This window comes from Protopterus annectens, chromosome 4.part1 (assembly GCF_019279795.1).
Source record: "Protopterus annectens isolate FY-2018-M chromosome 4.part1, PAN1.0, whole genome shotgun sequence".
Taxonomy (NCBI): domain Eukaryota; kingdom Metazoa; phylum Chordata; order Ceratodontiformes; family Protopteridae; genus Protopterus; species Protopterus annectens.
In genome coordinates this window covers 496,263,567-496,286,030 of record NC_056734.1, presented here as the reverse complement: position 1 = coordinate 496,286,030, position 22,464 = coordinate 496,263,567, and the positions used below count along the sequence as shown (strand labels likewise).

General features: G+C 38.6%; 1 protein-coding gene across 4 annotated transcripts in view; it reads left to right on the top strand.

Annotated features, from left to right (window-relative positions):
• OPA1 (OPA1 mitochondrial dynamin like GTPase) overlaps window positions 1-22,464 on the top strand; it is a 2,039,562-nt gene that overhangs the window by 394,220 nt on the left and 1,622,878 nt on the right. For 2 of the 4 annotated variants that reach the window (XM_044070302.1, XM_044070303.1), the window contains one exon: window positions 8,893-9,003. The exons of the other annotated variants lie outside the window; for them this stretch is intronic. In XM_044070302.1, coding sequence (XP_043926237.1) covers window positions 8,893-9,003 — 111 coding nt within the window. The remainder of the gene's footprint in view (window positions 1-8,892; window positions 9,004-22,464) is intronic. 4 annotated transcript variants of the gene reach the window in all.

The window sequence follows — 22,464 nt, the reverse complement described above, 5'->3', positions numbered from 1 at the left end:
GTAGTACTGTTTTTCAGGTATGGTCTTAATAATAAGGTTCAGATATATCAGTTTGTTTCCATTTCTAACAAAGCCATATGTGCATCTGCTTTCTCATTTAAAATATTAAAACACTAATACACACATACACTTTGCAAAGATATTTTTTAGAGAGAGAGAAAGCTCATTTCTAGTGCGACTGTCTTTGCTTTGAACAGATGTTCTTGAACACAGGAATCTTTATTGTAATTTCTTTTACTGTTTTGTAGAGGACTATTTAATCATATTAGGTCACTTGACCAGTAGCTGTGGGCTACATAAGTGCCTGCTCAGCAGTTATCTGGGGCCAGTGAAGTAAGTTGGGCGATGTCTGCAATTACAGGCATTTCTTTTCTTTGAAGAAGATACATTTCAGGAGGAAAAACATGGGTTGTTGGTATAGATTTGTGTGAGGGGTAGGAAAAAGTTATACTACGCGAAGAGTGATGGTACGTAATGAAATAGTGTTTCTTACACAGATGAGTCACTATAATATATTGAGTCTACAGAGACTGTTTTTGATACCACTTTATGGATACTGTAACTTTACAACCCTACGCAGTGGTATTAATGCGGTACTGTGTAGGCCACATCTAAAGTGGGATAAAATATTTGTGAATGGTAGGCACAGGAGACTGTCAGATAATGGCAGGCACCAGGATGGTGGAAATAAGAAATTTTCTTAATGAGTATGTGTAATTTGGTGTAGAAGTGAATGGTTAGAATTTGGGCTCCTAAGGTTTTAAGAGGTCTGGTACAGAGAACAAAGTTAATCAAGAAGAAGAAGAGTGGAATGTGACTGGAAACTTTCAGGGTGGTTTATAGGAGATTACTAGGCTAAACCTTACAAGCCTAACCAATATCACCCGATTTTACACAATATGTGGCCCCCTAGAGGGAAGAGGATGGCATGAATTGTGCCTATGCCTTGAGTGTCTTACAGACTGTGCCTGTCCATAAGGGACATAGGCACTACCTGAGCTATTAACTTGCAGTTTCCCATCCATTGATCCAAATTGCATTTAAAAAGGACCATGTAATGCCTCTTTAATGTGAATAGGAAGCATGTTACAAAGGAGGGGCAATCTCTGAGACACACAGCTGTCTCTCCAGCATGCTTTGTTTGAGTCTCTGACTAAGTTTAGATCCCTAGATCAGGTGACCCTTGTGCTGTTTGACTTGTGGATGTGTAGCAGCTCCATCAGCTCTGGATTTATGAGTGCCTTGTATGTCAGGCATAGGTCACACCTTAATAGTCAATAGATGACAGAGTAAAATGGATAGGGCTTTTACCCTGTCCACATAGTACATATTGTTTACACCCTGTATTTTCTTTGTGAAGAACCTTTGAGTTTGCTCCTGCTGATCTAAGTGCCCAATCAAGTATATGCCAAATGGCACACTGTACTCAGTTATTGGTCTAATGAGGGCTGAGTACAGCAGCCCTCATAATTTCCTTGGATCTGGATACCATACCTCTGCTTATAAGTTGTGCAGCATAGAAGGACTTCCTCACCACCGTAGACATATGGTGGTCAAAGTTCAGGCTACTGTCTGTCTGTGTGCCTAGATCTCTAACCTCTGAGTCTACTGTTAGGGGTACGACATTGATGTAATTTGCAGTGGTATTTGACTTACCAAAGTGTATGATAATTCATTTTTTTGCATTTAGTTTAAGGCCATGGTTCTAACACCAATCATTTGTCTGATCTAGACCCTCCTGAAGGATACCTACATCATTGGGGAATTCAGTGATTCCCTTCAACTTGCAGTCATTGGCAAACTTTGTCATCGAGAGGCCTTTCGCATTACACTTGACTTGAGAAGTATATTGCAAACAGGAATGGTCCCAGCACTGAGCCCTGTGGCACACCACTAATAACTGTCCTCTTTCAGGATCTGGATTCATTTTCCTGAATGACGTGTCCTGTCCATGAGCCAGTTGGCTACCCATCTGGTGACATAGGGATTTATATGCAATTTTGAGAGTTTATTTATAATATTTGAGTTGAGAATTGTGTCAAATGCCTTGGCAAGGTTGAGGTAGGCAGTATGTACTGTTTTACCCTCATTCGTTTTATTTATTTTACATTTGTTGACCAGGTTAGTCCGATTGAACTAAGTAACCCTTTTTCAGCTGAGACCCAGGGAGAAAAGCTCTACAGTTTTAGTGTTAACAGTATCAGCATGTTAGAATATACACATGCAATGAAATACATTTTATCAGAAAAATAATAGTGTTGAAAAAAACATAATAAACATAAATAAGAAATTATACGATGCAAGCATTTTCAGTAAATAGTGAAAAGAAAGTTCATAGTGTATGTAGTTATTTCATGAGATATGTGACATTAGAAATGGAAATAAGAGACTGAGAAGAAAAGTGATACTTTGAAGAGGTTTACGAGCTAAAAATATTTGAAGTTTTGGTGATAACATGAATTAAGGGGCTAGATCAGGGAGGATTAGTGCAGTGGCAGAATCAGTGAGTTTGTAGATACATTCTAGTAGCAGTTTTGAATTGATTTGAATGTTTGAGGGACCTGATTTCTAGTGGCAATTTGTTCCATGATATGTTAGGATTGTAGCTGTAGAGGTTGCAGCCGATTTTAGTCTTAGGTTTGTATATTTGTAGTAGGTTAAGGTCAGAGCTACGTAGTGACCTAGTGGGGAAATATTGAGAGATGAGAGGAGATAGGCTAGGGCAGAAGGATTTCAGCCATAATAGAGTGCATTTTTTGTATTTGGGAGAGTAGAAGTTGGTGAGGTAATTCCAACCAGTTTAGGTAACTTAGTGAAAGACAAAGATGTGATTTATAAGTTTGGTGAGCAGCAAATCTGGCAACCGTGTTGTAGGTAACTCTAGTTTAGTTAGTAGTGTGGAGTTAAGATTAGTAAGAATTTGGCAGACATATAGAAGGCTAGGTAGGAGGTATGCATGAGAGAGGGTTATTTTTGCTTTGTTCGCTAGAAACGTTTTGTTTTGATAAAGGAGGCCAAGGTTTTGGTGTGTCTTTTTGATGCAGTTGTTTACATGTAGATCAAACTTGAGTTGGTCATCTATCGTTACTGCTAGTAGTCTTGTATTGGGTTCAACATTAATGGGAGTTTTATTCAGTGGCAGTACAGAAAATGTAGATTTAAGTTGGGTGTAGTTCTTTGGGAGAAATAGTAACAGTTTTCTCTTTTTAGGGTTAAGAATTGGTTGTCACAGAGCCAGGATTCAACCGAGTTAAAAGATGTTTGAGTTGTAGAGATAAGGTCAGAGGGTGTATCAGTGATGGTGGTGATGGTTGAGTCATCTGCATATTGTACAAGGGATGACTGTGGACAGGAGGTGTAGAGTAGATTAGTGATTATACAACGACCCCCCCCATTAATATTCCAAAATGTACACGCTGATTGGTCAGCGTGTACATTGTAAATCAGACTTATACTAATGGAAAAAGGTCCGGTCGCTCAGACCTTTTCCATTAGTTTTTTTTTTGGACAGCAACGGGGAACGGAAGAGCTCCGTTGATGTTATCTCGCTATGTTAAATGAGTTTAACATAGCGAGATATCTTAAAAAAAAGCAATGGAGATCTTCCTTTCTCCGTTGCTTTTTTTAAAACTGTTTCGCTATGGTTTAACGTAGCGAAACAGCTTTAGAAAAAAGCAACGGAGAAAGGAAAATCTCTGTTGCTTTTTTAAAGCTATCTCGCTATGTTAAACTCTTAACATAGCGAAACAAGTTTTTAAAAGCAACGGAGATCTTCCTTTCTCCGTTGCTTCCACACACACAGTTCTGATGTACTGCGTAACCATACGCATGTGCAGTACATAAGAACTGCTGTAGAATACTGGACAGCTGTGGAAGGGCAGCAAGGAGGCATTATACAATGCCATTATTTAAGAAAAGTAAGTATTTTTTTCTTAATAAGTCCAAAAAAGAGCCAAAAGTTCCGTAAACCACTAATAAACAAATAAAATAAAAACAGAACCTCGGAGGGTCCACAATAAAGCTGAAGGACTGCTGGATTTTCCAAAGTTTTATTACGAATATTCACTCCACAATACAGCACATACGCACGTTAACACTCCACAACAAAAGTACGTTTTCATTTTAAAACTTCTTCAGATGTGGGCTGGTTAGTTTACTATAGGTATTTAAACACATTCAAATGAAAAAAGTCCAATCAAAACCTATCGATTAAGGTGACACAAATTTTTAAAAGACCAAAAGACAAAGTGTATGTGTTTAAAAATAATGTATGAACAATATATAAAAGTGTATAAAATTGTTGAAACTTCCAATAAATATAAATATGAGAAATGTTATCAATTCATTTAAAATGTTGGTGTTATAAAATTGTAGAAAATAATTCTAGTATAGGTTAATAAATCAAAACATTAATAAACTTGATTACAATGCCATCTTGTGGTAAATATAGTACATTACTTGAGAAAGCATTCTAAAACATTCACAATTATCACCTATTTCAAATCTTATGAAAGAAACCAAAATAAATATACCAAATTGTTTCCAATACAAGTAAAAAATACAGTAAACAAATACATTTTAATAAAATAGGATTATTTAATACCTTACAACTATTTTTAGTTTTGCTCTTGTATTTTAACTATGTATCTATTAATATCTTTGTTTACTTCTTTGAATTTTTTAACAGAAGAATGAGTTTTTATTAAATTTTTGTGTGATCTGGCAAATCCTGGTCTCTGACAGGCAAGTTGCTGTAACCTTCCCCTTTTCCAACCTGGTAAGAGGAACATCAGTGTGTCTCACGATGGTGTCTCCAAAGACCAGAATATTGGGTTGTGGAGTGTTTTGTCATATGGGTTTAGTAGTTGAGACATGAGATCTGACTTCATGTGCTGTGGTGGGAATTGTCTTGTTTGTGTGAATGTGGAGATTTTGATGACTGTGCCTGAGAGGCCTTTGAGGTTTGGATAAGTTGCATGTGAGCACGTCTGCATCCGTGGGTCGATGTTTGTGGTTCTTTGTGGGTGTCTTGAGTGATGTGCGTGAGTCGTTGACAACTTGGTTGTTGCTTTTTGTGTCTGTATGCGAGAATCTAGCCTCCAGTGTGAATGCATAACTACATCTCTCATATACTGTGTTTGTCTGTTAGAAAATTAAGTGGTTGTCAATGTACATAAGGCAATTGTAACATTTCCTCAGGATACCCATGTCCACCAAGCTGAATGCAGAGATAGCAGGAAACTGCCCATCCATGGTTGCAGGTCCTAATGTGAACTTGAAAAGGATAGGAGTGGAGGGTGTTTGTAACCAGATGAGGAAGGGTGTTTACTTGGTGTAATCTGCAGCTAACCTAGCCAGCAATGCTGCCCAGTGGCCAAACCAGATGCTGTTTGAGCAGTAGTAGTCTGGTTGCTATAATAAGGTAAGGTAGACCTAAATAGTCCAAACAAAATGTGTAAAGCTGCTCATTGTGCAAACTAGTTGCCCCATGAGTAACACGAGACTGAGGTAAAGTTCTGAGGTGTTTTTTATAAAGAAATTTCAACTTTGGTGATTGCATGCATACAAGGCACCAGTAACAGCTGCTGCATGAAGAACAGCTTCTTACAAATGTGAGGCTTATATACAGTCAGAAGAAAACAAGTTTTTACACTAAGGCCAATTAGATAAGCACTCAGTGAGCTTTCCACCAGCAGTTTCCAGCTCAGATAGGTGAAATCAACCCTCTCCTGCCACAGGAGCGCAGAGTTTGACCCTTTTAATGGAAAATGACTGGTTTGGAGCCCAAGTGTTAATGAACCTCAGACAGATGCCTAATACTAACTAAGAAACTCTGGATACAATGTATTTCAGAACAAAGCAACAACTCTTACAGCAGTTTGAAAATGAAGGTTTAAATTTTAAAGAAGTGCAAAAAACAATAAATAACACAGTAATCTCACAATGTAATGAAAATAAGCAATATTACCAGGTGTTTGCATCTGCACAGGGCATTGGCACAGCAAGCTGCTCATGCAAATCTGCTAAATTTATACCACTGAAAATACAGAAAACTGGCTATGGAGCCCTCTGGCCAATAAAACAACTACACATTGAGCCCTTTTGTGTACTTCCCAACTCAGATTGACCAGGTAAACACCTACTTGCTACTACATGAATAAACCCAGTCATCCTAATGTAAAAGCACAGTAAAAGAGTGTCCAGAGTAAAATTCTACCACAAACTTAAACTTAAGGTAAGGCAATAAGTAATTCAGGGTAACAGTGGTGTACTTTGAACAGCTTATAAAAGTGTGATTATTTATAAAAGTTCTTTGCTTTGGAGAAAAGAGCCAAGAACCACTCAGTTGTGCAGAATTTATAAAGGCACTGGAAACAAGGTAAGCTGATTAGTAAGCCCTCAAGCCATTAAAACAACTACACGTAGGAATCTCTAGTGTGTTTACCTAACCTGTAGAGTCCAGCCTACCAGGCTTAGCACAAGGAAAGGCAACTAAATAATTTAAGATATGAACAGCAGTGTAAAAAGGGAGGAGCTTATTTAAAGTTCATTTTACATTAAAGGTGGGCAGCTTAAAATCACCAAGTTTAAAAGGAGTGGGAGGGTGGGGAAAATAACTAGCAGGTAGTTACCAACAGTGCTTGTTGTTTTTGCTGGCCATGAGTCTTACCAGAAAAGACAAAGCCACATATATTTTCTGTGTATTTAATTATCTGTCAGGAAACAAATTAACAAATAAAAAAATGTAAAATATGCAGCCTGGGTAATTTAAGTGTCTGTCTACCACATAAAACAAAAAACACAAGGCCAAGCAGATTTCTTTAACACAGAAAACAAAATGGAACAGGTAAAACAGAAAGCAGCTGGGTTTAAGCAACACACAGAAAAAAGTGGGATGTAGTTTGTGGAGGTTTGGCTTTGTCTGAGCATAGTTGGCTTTGGAATTCTATATCAGCGTATAACAAATGTTTAATAATGGCTGATTAATGGGATGAGGTGGGCAACTGATTAGAAGTTAGCTATGCAGTCAGACTGAATTTTTGCACCTGTGATCCTTTTCTGACATCATTTATGTAATTCATATGCCGTCTCATTCTCATTTACTGTTGTAAAATTATTTCTTCAAAGCAATTCTTATCAACAGTTTGTCCTAATTTTCTGTAATCTAATTTCCTACATGTACTGTTGTATGTTATGCTTTTATTTTTCAAACTACTTGTTTCTTATTCCACCTCATAACTGTGAACCACGTGTAAACAACCTGTTCTCTTTCATGTCTGCCACTTCTTTAACTGTTTCTTAAGATTTTGTACAGATATCTTAATTGATTTTATTTTACTTCCTTGTTTCTCTGTTTGGTACTTGTTGATTGTCCACCCATATATTTTTTCCACTTCCAGCATTTATTTATTGATACTGATTTGATGTATAATTATTCTTTTATTAATCACTTTGTAGTGTGCTGGGTTGTTAATTTCCCCTAATCCTGCTGCAATTACTGTTCATTTGCCTTCTGCTTTTCTGTGCTTTGGACACATCTGGAAACAAGCTGCTATCAAATAATGGATATTTCTTGATGAAATTTGAAATTAATAAATAAAATGATAGTGAATAACCACATAGAATATTGCAGAAGTATATGTATTTTCTCTTTTTGAAAGAAACTGTAGAAATGTTTGCATGTTTCATTTTATTAATCAGAGCAAAAAATGTTAAGCAGTTATTTTTTTTTTTTTCAAAACAGGTTTATTGTTTTAACATATAAGAGAAATATCATAACAATTTTATACAAGTAATTAAGCAGTTATGTTTATACCATATTTAAGCAGAGAAATGGAAGGAGTAGCAGGGATTGTGAGCTTTGAAGCCTGCATAATGTTGAGGCTTCCAAGGATATTCCAGCTTTTATCAGTACTTTTAATATAGACGATAGGCAGACTGAGCAGACAGTTAACAGTTGGTTTATAGTGAACAATGACAGAATAGTTTCGAAGTATGGGTGAAAAAAACTTGCATTATTTGAGTAGAGTGCTAAGTTTCTTAAAGGCCTTTTACCACTGAACTGAATGCAGGGACAGTCTGGTAGGCATATTCTGTCCAGAACTACATTTAAGTCTGTTAACTGTAATTTTTGTACATAAGTGAGTGAAACAGATTAATTCATGTTGATAGAGCTAGAGTGTATTATTTTGACCAGTATGCACACTGTAAATTTCTTTGTATATAGATCCCATTATGTTGGTAAAGTCAGTAAACCGCAGTTTAGGATTCTTGACTGTTGGTTAATTCTGTTGGATCCAAAACTACAGCAAATAATTGTTTAAGATTGATTCTTCTTAACTCAGCTCCAGTTAATCAGCAATTTTATACTGTCATATGAGACAGAATTTTCATTCATGATTTTTTTGGAGGGGTTTGAGTTATATATTAAACAGGTTAAGCATGTGCAGATTTATGTAGGTATTTTAAATACAGTTCTATATCTTAATATTGCTTACTAGCAGTAATTTCACTGTTGCAGACCTCAATGTTTTTGCAGTACTCTGTGTGGCAATTTTTTGATCATCACATTTTTAAGTATCAGTTTTATACCAAGATTATTTAAAAAAAAAAAAAACTTTTTCAGTGCTGACTGGCAATTGACAGACATAATAAAAGTTTAAACTCAGCTGTATATGGTATACAGGTTAACATTGTCCTTTCAGGGCTTTGTAATAAATGCTAGAAGCTGTTATGTTTTAGCAATATTTTTGTAATCATTTTGATGTTTTCCCATAATGTAGCACAACCATTGTTTCCAGTTGTGTATTTGTCTATTTTGCATCTTTTGTTTTTAACTTTGTTTTCCTCCCTGATCCATACCTTCCTTTCTCGTCTTAACATTCATGGCAGGGCCTGCTTGGTGAACTCATTGTAATCCAACAGCAAATCCAGCAGCATGAAGAAGAAGCACGCAGGGCAGCTGGCCATTTTAACTCTGGGTCCTCTCAACAGAAGAGAAAGGTGATGGTTAAGAGGATGTTATCTTTTGCTCTGTCCCACTCACTGCTGTTTCAGCAATATTAGTAGATATACAGATGTTTGTCTTTAGCAACAAGACAGTAGTAATGGGACTTGATGTGCTTCCAGTTGTCCTCAAGTACTGCAAACTCGGCAGCCACCTGTTACCTTGTTTGTTCAGTCACTGATTATGGAGGATACAGAAATGCTTTTGTTTTTGTTTGTTTTTTTAATTAAATTTTTTCACTTCATTAGTCATTGTCTTGTTTTTTTTTTTTGTTATATAATGCCTATTAAATACATGCATTTCTTATTCATTTTCATTTCATCCAAGTCCAGTTTCAGTTTATTATTTTTTTTTTATCTATTTATAAACTGGGTAAACTTGCTGGGCAAAGGGACTGTTTTCAGTTATGACCTGGAAACATTGTGTGGTTAAGTGACTTGCTCAGACTCGCACAGTAGACAAACTGAGGAGGAAGGACTCAAACTCTGTACTCTTTTGACTACAAGAAGCAACACATAACAGCTCAGACCGTTAATCCTCTGCACTGCCAGACTAAACTAGACAGTTAAGAAAACTATTATAGATAAGTACACATGCATTGAAAAATGCATACTTCATGCATTTTATTTAACTCTTTGTAGTTTGTCCATTTCTAGTTTGTACAACAATCAGAGAAACTTACTGACTTATCACTCTTGTGTCTTCATCCAGTATTTCAGTCCATTTAGGTTTTACACTGCTAAAAACTAATCATAGTGTTAGAAAGCTGCATCTTTTCTTTTTATGGCTTGTAGTTTTAAGTGTAACCAAGTAATCCATGTTGGCAATATGACTTACCCCATAGACAGTGCTTGAACTGGTGGTTAGTTGGATTTATTCATTTACTTATTTGTTGATGCTTCACAGAATTGCATTTGTTCGAGTCATGTTTTTGACAGATGTTGATTAGATTTAATTGCCTTGTGCACCAACGTTTTTTAGTGAACAAATTACCAACACCTGAAACTGCTTACATTATTAGTGCGTAGTGAATGTATGAATGAATGCACAAAGAAAAAGGATCAAAGCATTGCAAAGCATAAAGTAAGACAGGCTGATTAAATTCATAAATTCCAATGCCCTGAATCAACTAATCCATATTCCCACCAGGGGCTCCAATATCCTAGACCTGGTCATTACCAACATGGGAAATCGATGCTCCACACCTATGGTCACCCCCTCGTTGGTCAGGTCAGACCATAAGCTAATCACCCTTAACATCTACATCTCACCCCCACCCCCCAGTAAGGAAACCGTCTGCAAGGCCATGCTACTCAAGTCAGAAGTTACAAACTTCATGACACTCATGCAGACAGGAACTGAAAGTTCGACTGCTGAGTCGTACACTAAGGCACTGTATGAGCAGATCAACTCATGCATGAATCGTGCCATCCCAAATAGAACCAAGATGCCTCTCCTCCAAAAAAGGGAAGCCAATCTGGTGGTCCCCTGCCATAAACAAACTTTACAACAAAAGAAAAAAAACTGTTGCAGAAAAGAGGAAAATCCCAGGATGCAAAAAACTCCCTTACCAGCCTCAGTAAGAAGCTGAGATCCCTCATAAAATCCTCCAAAGCTTGTTACAAAAATAAAATTGCCAAAGATTCCAAAGACAACCACAAGGCATTCTATCACTATGTCAATTATCTAAATGGCAATGCTCAGATCTGCTCTGAGCTACAAAAGAATGGCATTAAATATACTGATCCCAAGGATATTGCCAGTATCCTGGCAGATCGATTCAGTGCCAACTTCACCCGCCTATCACCCCCTAAATTGTCCATCTCAGTACTGGAAGATTGCCAAATTCTGGTAATAACGGCCACAGGTAAACTCTCAAAGCTAAGAATACAGCATCCATGGGACCAGATGACATCCCGGGCTGTGTACTACATGAACTACAAAATGAACTGGCACCTCACCTAAGTGTTATGTTTAGTCATACCCTCACCTCAGGCTTTGTGCCCACTGAGTGGCGCACAGCTACAGTTATCCCACTCCACAAGGGGGGAGATCCACCTTGGATCCAGGGAACTACCGCCCCATCAGTCTGATGAGCCTGATCTGTAAGGCCATGGAACGTATTATCACGGAACTTATAAAAAAAGACTTTGGCAACCTTAAAACACTGGACCCCACCCAGTTTGGGTTCGTGAAGGGCCGATCTTGTCTCCTGAACCTTATTGACTTCTTCAAATCAGTCTCTAGAGCCGTGGGTGAGGGTAAGGCAGTCCACGTAGCCTATCTGGACCTTGCCATGGCCTTTGACACCATCCCCCACTCTGGAATCATAGATAAACTTACTAAGCTGGGCATTAATCCCTGCATCACTTGATGGGTTGCCAATTGGCTTACTGACAGAACCCACACTATAAAAGTAGCTGACTCCAAATCCAGCTCCAGACAAGTGGAGTACCTCAGGGTTTAGTCCTGTAACCTCTCTTGTTTGGCATCTACTTCTCTGAAGTACAGGCCAACACTAAGGGACTCTGGCTAACAAAGTTTGCAGATGACTGCAAACTGGGAGCCATTATTGAATCCCCTAATAATGTGGATACTCTACAAAAGGGCCTTACAGAAACAGATGCTTGGTGCCAGAGCCATGGGCTCAAGCTCAAGCTCAATGCCAAGAAATGTATAGTTATCCCCTTTGGTAAAAAACATGTACCTGTGAATTATCACATAGGTGGCAGTACACTAAACACCGAAAGTGTGATAAGAGACTTAGGGATACAGGTGGACAGTGGTCTCACCTTCAATAAACACATTGCCACAACAGTCAGGAAATCCTTCTATGTGGCACACCTCATCACTAAGGGCTTTTCATCCAGAAAAAAGGAGGTCATTGTCTCACTGTACTCATCCCTCATTAGACCCATTATAGAATACAACGTCCCATTTGGTATGTCCCTCTCAAGACATCTGTAACAACTGGAAAGGCCGCAGAAATACCTCACTAAAAGAATCACAGGCCTAAAGCAGATGCCCTATGCTGACCGCCTTAAAAAAACTCCAGCTATACTCTGTCGCAATATCGTCTACTCAGAGGCGATCTCTGCTCAACATACAAGGCCATGTCAAACCCAGAGCTGTTGGACAAGCTACACTTAAAGAAATCACAGTCCCTCAGAGCCACACGCTCCAGGGATCTAAATCTTGTCATCACAATAAACAAAACATGCTGTAGGGATAGGTTCCTGACCCAGAGACTCCCCAGACTCTGGAATAGACTGCCCACACATGTCAAGCAGAGCGCCTCTTTGGCTCTGTTCAAAAGGAACCTTAATGACTGGATGGGAGAATGGAAATTCACCCCAGGGATCATGTCAGTCATCCTGTTAGACAAGGGTCCAGGGAAGTAAGTAGTGTGGGAAGAAATAGCCAGGGAATTGTTATGGCTAGTCTTGTATAGGCTCTAGGGCCAATAGCCTAGTACCAACCTATGAACAAAAGGATCAGAATGATGCAAATTATGTTACAAAGTAAGACAGGCTGATTTATCAGTCTTGGAGTAATTGTTTCTAAATGCCCACATCAAAACTTGGCCAGCAAGCAACACAGATAACTTGAAAAGTACTTATTTTATTTAGCATTTGTTTACCAGGAAAGTCCAGCTGGGACAGAGTCCATTTTCATGGGAGACCTGGGGAGAAACACTCCAGGTGCATGTTTTTGGAATGTGGGAGGAAACCCACATGAATGCAGGGAAGATTTGCAGACTCTGCACAGAAGGCACACCAGCTGAGAATTGAACCGGAAAGCCTCTTGCTGAGAGGCAACAACCGCTGCTCTACTGCACCACCCAGTATTAATTAACATCAGACAGTGATGCACAAAAACACTGTAATATTACTAAGGCATTAAGTACAATAAAACTGATACTATGGCATCAGGTGATGAATTAAAAAATGCTCAAAAATATGTCTTAACACATTTTTAAGGTATCCCTTAAGGTGTGGGTACATGTATATTTATAGGTTCATAGGTTGGTACTGGGCTATCTGCCCGAAGGCATATATTAGCCCAGCCACGTTGTGCCGTATTCACTGCCCCTTTAGTAGTTCCCTAGATCCTTGTACTAGCAGCTAGTACCCTTAGCCCCTATCTAGTAGTGCTGTTGGTGTGATCCCCGGTGTGAATTTTCTGTTACCCATCCAGTCATCAAGGTTCCTCTTGAAGAGTGATACTGAGGCACTCTGTCTTATGTAGATCAAGACCCTGTTCCATAGTAAGTGAAGTCTCTGCGAAGGGAATATGTCCCTCCAGCATGTTCTATTCATTGTTGTGTTGAGGTTTATATCCCTAGAGCGTGTAGCTTGAGTAGATTTGGTTTTGCTAAGATGGAGCATGTTCAGCAATTCAGGGTTGGACATGGCTCTGTACGTTAGACAGAGATCGCCTCTGAGAAAGCGGTATGCAACAGGGAACAGTCTTAGCTTTTTCAGTCGTGCTGCATAGGGCAACTGTTTGAGGCCAGTAATCCTGTTGGTTAGGTACCTCTGTGGTCTCTCCAGCTGCTGGAGATGTCTAGCCAGGTACATTCCAATTGGTGCATTGTACTCAATAATGGGTCTGATGAGGGAAGAGTAGAGGGGCACCATTACATCCTTAGATCTTGATGCAAACCCTTTCATGATCAGACGGGTCACATAGAAGGATTTTCTAACCACTTTGGCAACATGGTTATCAAAGGAAAGCTGACTATCTACTTGGGTCCCTAGATCCCTTATTTCTTCTTCAGATTTCAGGGGATTACCTCCTATGTTGTAGTTTGCGGGTACTCTGTTTTTTCCAAAGGGGGATTACTACGCATTTTTTTGCATTTAGCATGAGACCATGACTTTGACACCATGCATCAGTCTCATTTAGCCCCTTCTGGAGGATCTCCATGTCAGCCGGAGACTCTATTATAGCACCCAGTTTGCAGTCGTCCGCAAACTTAGTCAGCCACAGCCCTTCCATGCTTGCCTGTACTTCTGAGAAGTATATGCCAAACAGGAGAAAACAAAAATGCATAGTAGCTTGTCATTATTGCATTATACATTACATTTATGTTTTTTTTATTATTTACTTCAACATTAGAAACATTCGATTTCTGCTTTCCCTTAGATCTCAGTCCTCCTCCTGAACATTATTGTGTACGTAATTGTCCTGCAGATTCCATTTATTTCTACGTAATTCGTTCCTTTCCTTTTCTAAAGATCCTGCCTCTTGTTCTTTTATCTCCTTTAAAATATTCAATACTTCAGTTACAGATGGTTGGGATTAAGATTTCCAATTTCTAGTGACTACTTTTTTAGTGGCCAATAGCATTAGACTTAATAAGGTCTTAACTATGTCTAAAAAATTCAGGTCATGTGTCCCAGTTCAAAAGAATAAATTCCTTAGTTACAACCACTTGCTCTCCCAACATTTCTGACAGTGTGCACTGTAAGGAATTTTTAAAATCTGCCAACTCGTTATACTCCCAAAAGACATGTTCCAAGTTATCTCGCTCTTCCATCAAACCTACCAAGTTTGCACTCTACGCAAGTAAAATTCTCAGACGTCTACTTGGGGTATAAAAATACCTGTGCAGATACTTCCAAACAAAAATTCTAAACCTTACAGACATCCTCCCATTGTTCCTTTGTAAACTGCTTTTTCAGTCTTTCTTTCCAAGCTTTTCTAATTTCCTCTGATTGATGCTTATAATTACCATGCAGTATTTTATGTTTTACTATTTATCCCTTTTTAGCAGCAGCTTCTGTTCTAGACTAGTCTAAAATCTCTACCAAAGTTGGTCTTTCATTGAGCACTCCTTTATCCCTTTCTCTGTAGCTATACTCTGATATGAATCCTGATAGGGAAGGCAGTCTCTAACCTGCAGTCCAAATTTCTGCTTGACCTCATCCCACTCTCGTACCTTTCCCTCTCTAGTCATTTGCTCCAAATACCATAGTTCCTTTTCCAATTTTCTCCAGTAAGCTCCAGTACCCATTTGCTTATTTTCTGTGCCCTCACTTGCAGTCTTGCCTATATGCTAAATCTCCTTTCTCCATGCCCATGTTGGCTAGGTTCTTAGAATCCCTTCTTCACGTTTATGGAAAAAATATTCTTTATGGTGATGGTTATTCTTCTTAAGGATCTCCATCCAAAATCCCATTTTCCCCTTATTTCTCAAACATTGTCCCTGTTTCATCAACAACCTTTTCCAGTTGGATTTACAGCCTTCTGCTTGTGTTATGTTTAGGAACCTTAACTGCATAGCTCTCAAGTATACGTTCAAATCAGGTAATCCTAAACCACATTGTTCTATTTGCTCTATGGGGAGGATAGACTTACCCCACTTAACTCTTACATTCTTCCCTGCCCAAATAAATTCCTTAAGCACTTAATTACTGTCCACAACTTCTCATATGGTTGGTAAAAATGTGCCTCACCTGTATAAAAAAATAAAGGGCTAAAAACATTTTTCACTGCTTGTGCTTTACTGTCCATATCCATTATCAAGAGCTTCAAGTTTCTCAGTATTTGTATTATATTTTCATTAATCTCTTCCTGCATGTCATTGGCTGCTATAATGTAGTGTTCTTTAATCCATACATTTAGATATTTCATCTTATCATATTCCCCTAAATAAAAGTATTGCTGAATCAATTCAGGTGAGAGTACATAGTTTGCTGCTATAGTCTTTGTTTGTACCTTCATTAATTTTGCATCCCCAGAAGACTTGAAACTCTCTCAAAATATTTCACAACTCCGAAATGTCCTTTTCTGGATTTATCAAGTACAAAATAATATCATTTGGTTCATAAGTTGGTACTAGGCTATTGGCCCTAGGGCCTATACAAACCTAGTTATTTCTTCCCAGAATATAGTAATGTTAACTTTTCTGGATTACTATACCAGTTATATCAGTACATTTTTGAGACCCATATTTTCTTTACCAGTGGCTCTAAATGTAATGCAAATAACAAGAGGAAAGAGACACTCCAACCTGCCTAGCTCCTTTGTTCAAACACAACTTGTCTGAGAAGAACCTTCTTCTTCTTTCGGCTTTTCCCAGTTAGGGGTCGCCACAGCGGATCATCTGTCCGCTCATGACCATTCCACCTTAATTCTTGCCACTGACCCTTCATATATCCCACTTAATTAATCTCATTATTCTATCAGAGAATGTAAATGCTTCCATTACCCTACTCATAAAAACCCAGAGGGCACTATCAAATGCTTTCTGTGCATCAAGACCACCAGTACCATCAGTAGTATGTTTATACATTTTGCTTCCCTCTGGATCATCATTGTTCTGTTGTGTTGCCAAATGCTTGCATCACTTCCACAAAACTACATTTATTCATATCTTTCACTGTTGGCAGTACCTTGACATTGCCTTAGCTAGTATAGACATGCATATTTCATAATCATGATTTAACATTGAAATGATTCTTTATTAAGCTGGGACTGAAGGGTCTTTACTCTGTTTGGTTAGCCAGCCACCACTGCTTTTTTCCAAGATGCTGGTTCTTCTCCACTCCTTTAAAATGCTATTAAACAAAACTGCCCAGATATTTATCACATTCTTCCCTCCTAACTTCAAGACTTTCTCTGTGGGTTAGTTGTACACCACCATTTTTATCTCATCTGATCCTGCCTTAGCTATTAATTTGTGAGCCTCATCTTCCTTTAACCTTTGCAGAACTAAGGCTTTCGTAAATATTTTCAGTTGTGCCTTTTCTTGGTTTCCAAATTTCTCTACTTCCTAGATTGTTTTTTTTAAATTTCTGATAAATCTGTAATACCTTTATAGGACCTACAGTTATTTTACTGTCATAGGCTCCCAATGTTTATTGACAACCCTTTCTACTTTCTGTTTAAGTTGTTCAGCTGAAAGCTTTTATGATCTGGGGTTATCAAAAAGTAGTTGCTTAACAGCAACCTTTCTATACTCATGTATATCATCCAAATACACCTTATTTCCTTAAGACTCTCCAGTTGCTGTTCTTCTTTCAAATTATCTTTATTCTGTAATACTTCATTTAAAAGGTCTGAAAAGGGTTAATTCCTGTTAACTCTTTCCTATCTCTCTTTCTGTTTTATTTCTACTGTTTTTAAACTCCATTTTTATTTTATCCTGTTCACTATCATACCTTCTGAAGAAATTTATGTCTACCCTCATAACTCTCATTACACATTCCTTAAATGCCTTCCTTTTTAACAAGTAAGTAGGAAAGCGCCAGTGTCTCATTTTTACTTTATTGCCTCTCATCTTTATCTTAGTTTTTATCGGTGAATGACCTGAAATAGTTACTGGATGTATGTCAAAGCTTTTAATTAAATTTACATGCTACTTTGAAATGTAAATTCTATCCAGTCTAGCCCAGTTATTGTACCTTGCAAAATAAAATGTAAATTCTGTCTGATTTCCTAATACTGAATTCACGTCTTTCATACTATATATTTGTGTACATTTTTTCAGAAACCTATCACTTTTTGTTATATTTTCTGTTCTAGGTCCCGCCAATGCATCCTTTGTATTCCAAGTCATGTTCCATTCCCCATCCATAAATTATACTTCTTGCTGAATGCTGATCATCTCTTATAAATGTTTTAAGTTCCATAATAGCAGGTGTTCATCATATTGATCACAGCTGCAGTAGCCTTAGCTATATGGGTAACATCCTGCCAAGGAGATAAGACGTCCAGCTTCCAAATCTTCAGGGTACCTTCCACATGCTCCAATCATCAGTCAGCTGAAGCTAAGATGACTAAAAGACAGATTTGGGCACAAAGCCCTTTAGAGCTTTCTTGCCTTTGAAGAGAACAGCCCTTTGTGGGCTTTCAAGGATTGACATTCAGCTTGTTCCATTCTTTTGTTGGACAGATAAGTTCACCTTGGGGCAATGACCTTCCACATTTAAAAAAAAAAAGGTTTGTTTTATTGTGCTTTAATATGTAGGAAATTTTTTTTTAAGTTAGGAGTTTGTGTTTTAATGGACTGTCACAAGGCTTATCTGTACTTTTAAACAGAAGCACACTTTTTTTACTGTCAGCTTAAAAGTTGGTTAAAGTAATTTAAAACCATTGTTTTCTGTGAAGAAATTACTTTTTGTTGCTGACGAAAGTGTTATAAAGTCCTTTTTATTGTATTTTTGTGTGAAGAATGTAACTTTTACAGGCTCCTGTTGCTTGCTTTATCCGGGAAAGAAACACCATTTTTGCTTTGACTATGGAACAAGCTACCAGTCCCAGAGTCGATCCTCCTTCCAGGCACAAAAAAAAATTTAAGTAAATAGCCTTTGTCACCACAGCAGGCTAGCATTTTGCCTCAGCCTTAGGTGGGTGACTCTGCTGTGGTCATAGCTTGTTCCTCAGACCAGTCATCTTTTACTTTGGATCCCTGTGGTGTAGCACCAACAGCCACTGTGGATTAGGAGTTAGCCACATCCTCTGCAGCATTTGTACTTCGTCCATTGTGCAAGGGCGAACCACTCTTGTCAGTCATGGCAGAGGGAACAGGAAGGACTTCATTGTTTGGTCAGAATGTTGTGCCCATCCCTAGGGAAGCTGCTGCTGCCATTAATAACACTGTTGGCCCCTTTGGTCCCATTTTCTTGCTAAAAAGAAATAGAAAACTAAACGTGTATCTACTCCTCCTCAATTTTCCTTAGACACGAGTAGTTTACTATGTCTGGTTCAGTGTTTAATTTAGACTATTGATCCTTCTTTTAAGGTGGTTTCTTGTAAAGAAAGAGATACTTCCTTTTCTGAAGAGATTTAAGATTCTGAATCTGGCCAGGAAGATGAAGGGACAGAAAACGTTTTCTCCTCAGTTTTCTGTTTCATACTCAGAGAAGAGCTCAGTGTCTGTTTTCTCCCTGTGAATTTTTATCTTTCTGTGGGACTATTTCCAGAATGGCCCACTATTTCAAAGGTTTCTCAAACCCTCAGAGAATACTATGAGCCGTTACAAAAGGAATTTCCAGAACCACTGCCCATTTCTGCATTTTTGTCAGATCCAGAGGATGTGTGTTACTGCCTGCAATTTTTCTGATAGCTTGCTGCCCCTAAAAGGCAGATAGAATGTATAAAGTTCCTAAATCTTTTAAGTTTTTATACACTCATCCCAAACCTGACCCAGCAGCTATAGCTTTAGTTAATCTTACTGGTGTTAAATATTTGGTTAATTCCAGTAATGCTGTTTCGACAAGGTTGAGAAGATTATTGATAAATATGGGAAGAAAATGTATGCTTCTGCAACTTTGAGTTTCAGAATTTTGAAATGTCAGGCTTAAATGTTAAAATATATTCTGACTAATTAACATATGAGGAATGTTTTGTTTGCAGTTTCTTCTTGTGAAGACAAATCTTTAAATAATTTAGTTTCTTCCATTTCAGAAGTCACATCTCATTGTTAACAGTGTGTGTGTGTGACTTAGTTGATGCTTCTTCCAGGGATATGGCCACTGCTACTGTTTTGAGGAGGTTTCCATGGCTGCATTCTGAGAACCTCCCAGATGATGTGAAAGGTGAGATTTTAAATTCTCCTTTGGATAGGGATTTAGTGTTTCATCATCTCTTGCAAAGATTATCAAAATGTATAATGAAAGGGGTAAGTTGATAGAGGGAATCGCTAATATTTTTCAGCCCTCCTTTTCCAAGTGTTCTAAGAGATTCCCTAATTCTTCGTCCAATTTCAGCAAAAAAAAAAAAAAGTCTCACCAAAATGCAGGTAAACAGGCATTTAAAAAGGAATGCGGGGGGAGGGGGGTTCTAAAAAGAATTCAGGAATCCCCAAAACCAGAGACAGTCCAGCAAGTCAGAACGATTATTTAAAGGACCTTGTTACCTCTTCCATCACCCTGGCAATCCATTTTCCCTTACAAAAAGTCTGAATCTCCACTTTTCTTTTTGGTAACAAATAGTTTCAGACAAGTAGGTTCTGTCTAAAGGAGCGATAGAATCAGTTCCTCCTTCCCAGGTTGGGAAAGGTTTTTATTCAAAGATGTTTTTAGTGCCAAACAGAAGATGCCTGTGGACCAGCTCTGAATCTTTCTTTCATACATGTTTGCACTAGTGGCCAAGTTAAAAAAGCTAACGCGACGCAACCTGTTACCTCTTATTCCTCATTTAATTTTCCTGATAACACTAAATTTAAAAGAAGCCTATTCCATCCCTATTCATCTAGACTTGCATTTCTTATTGTTGGATGTGTCTGGATCACATTATCAGTTCTCTGCATTATGGACTATCCACTGCACCAAGTGTGTTCACTGAGTGTCTAGCTCCACTTATAGCTCATTGCAGGCTACAGGGTATCCACATTTTCAGATATTCAAAGGAAATGTCATTTGAAATGACATTTTACTGTCATTCAGAGGGGTCCGGTATTTCTCAGTCTGGGGGAATATGATTGACAGACCACACTTCTTCACCAGGTATGGCCTGCATCTGTCCCCTCTAGGGTTTTGATTATTAGCAAAAAATATTATCCACTCCATAGTGCCTTTTTAGCTGATGCCTACCTGAAAACCTTCCAACAAAACAAGCAAAGGAAATGTGAAGGTGCTACTGGTCAATGTTAGGAGTCTAAACAAGAAACGCCACTCCCTACAAGCTTGTCCTGTTACCCTAGTGGACATTGACGTCTGTGTAGTGACAGAGACATGGTTTAAAATAGCAGAGAGCACTCTGGCTGTGCAGGGCTATAATACTTTCCACACATTTAGACCAGCTACTGCACAGGAGGGGAAAAAAGGTGGAGGTGTCTCAGTCTACATCCAGAAGGCACGTGCATCAAGGCTGGTAAAGCAGCATGATACACTATACAATCGGCATGTCTAAATAACCATCAAAAAGGTCCTGCACCATATATTAGCTAGCTGTAGAGCTCCCTCTATGACAGAAGAAAGCCACAATGCCTATATACTAGATAGAAATCACTCAGTATTAAACCCAATGCCATTTTCCTAAGTGATCTAAATTATCCAGCTATAGACTAGGAAATCCACACCACTGCCAGTGCACGAGCACAGAGATTCTTGGTCTTTGTCAATACAAATGTCCCGGAACAATTGGTCAGAATAAGTACTAGGGGGAATAATATCTTGGATCTTGTCCTTACTAATATTGTAGCAACTTGCATCATCCCTTGCGTATAATCATTACTTGTTAGGTCTGACCATAAAGCAGTCTCATTTGAAACCAGAGATCCATTCTATCTAAAGTACCTTTAGAAATTTCGGTACTGACGTATTATCCCAACATGTCTCACCTGCTGTAATTCATAATGTCATCGCGGAGCAACTGTACCTCCAACTCAGAAGGGGTGTGTAAACTCCAAATTAGTTTTGTATCACATTGTTTCAGAAACAGGAACAGAAATAATGACAAAATTCCTCTTCCTGGGCAGCATGTTTTGCCGACGACACTTAATGAAAAGTAAAAGTAACCTGCCTGCTGATATATATGGCATGTGTATATCATTACCTACTGACTTCCATTCTCAGAACATCCCGCTGACTTGGTGAGTTGGTAGAAAGTCATGCATTTTAGGAGGGGCAGACCAAAAATATGTGATAAAAAGGTAGACATTGTGCAAAAAGCTGGACAGGTGACAGGTCTGTAACAGGTGCAATGGCAGCAAGACACAAGTGGGAATTAGGTACAGTGGAGTAATCATATGCAGTAGGAAGAGAAACAGCAGTAACGTCCAAGAGCCCGTTTAATTTCTGGCTACAGAAGTAGTACTTTCGGAACATGTCACAATCTGCAAATGGATATTACCAATTGTACCTTTTACATTAACCTTTCTGCCATAAGTGAAGGGAAGCTTTGGGAATTACATAACAATGACAGACACTCCTGTCAACTTTGACTCCCATGAAATGTGCCGAAAACCTACAATAATGTGAGGAAAACAGCCTAAAAATGTGGCTTTTAGGATGTTCTTCATCTCACATTGCTGCAGTCCTTACACTTGGGTAGTCCGCTGTCCTCGGTCGGCCCGAATATCAAAGTATAAGGCTGACGTCGGTCAAGGCGCATTTGACTGACATCAGGACGTCAGGGTACAAATGCGCATGACCGACGTCATATCCTCAGTCTTTTTTGCCGCATGGTCCGATGCAGAAGCAGCATTGCAAGTGCCGGTTGGCGTTCTGAGATTTTTCGATTTCGAAGTTTCAGACCGAGTTCAAAGTTGGCTAAGTACCCGTTGGGAATATTTTAGTTTTTTCTTGCCTCTGTGATTTACCGGATGTCAGAAAAGTCAATAATTGCATTTCTTGTGGGAAACAGATACCGCATAGAGATTATCATACTTTGTGTATTCCTTGCTTAGGGCCTGAGCACGACGTTGTTGGCTGTCGCTCTTGTGCTAGATTTAATAAACGCACTATAAAGAGAAGGTTGGATTGTGCAAGGTTAGTCTTTGGGAA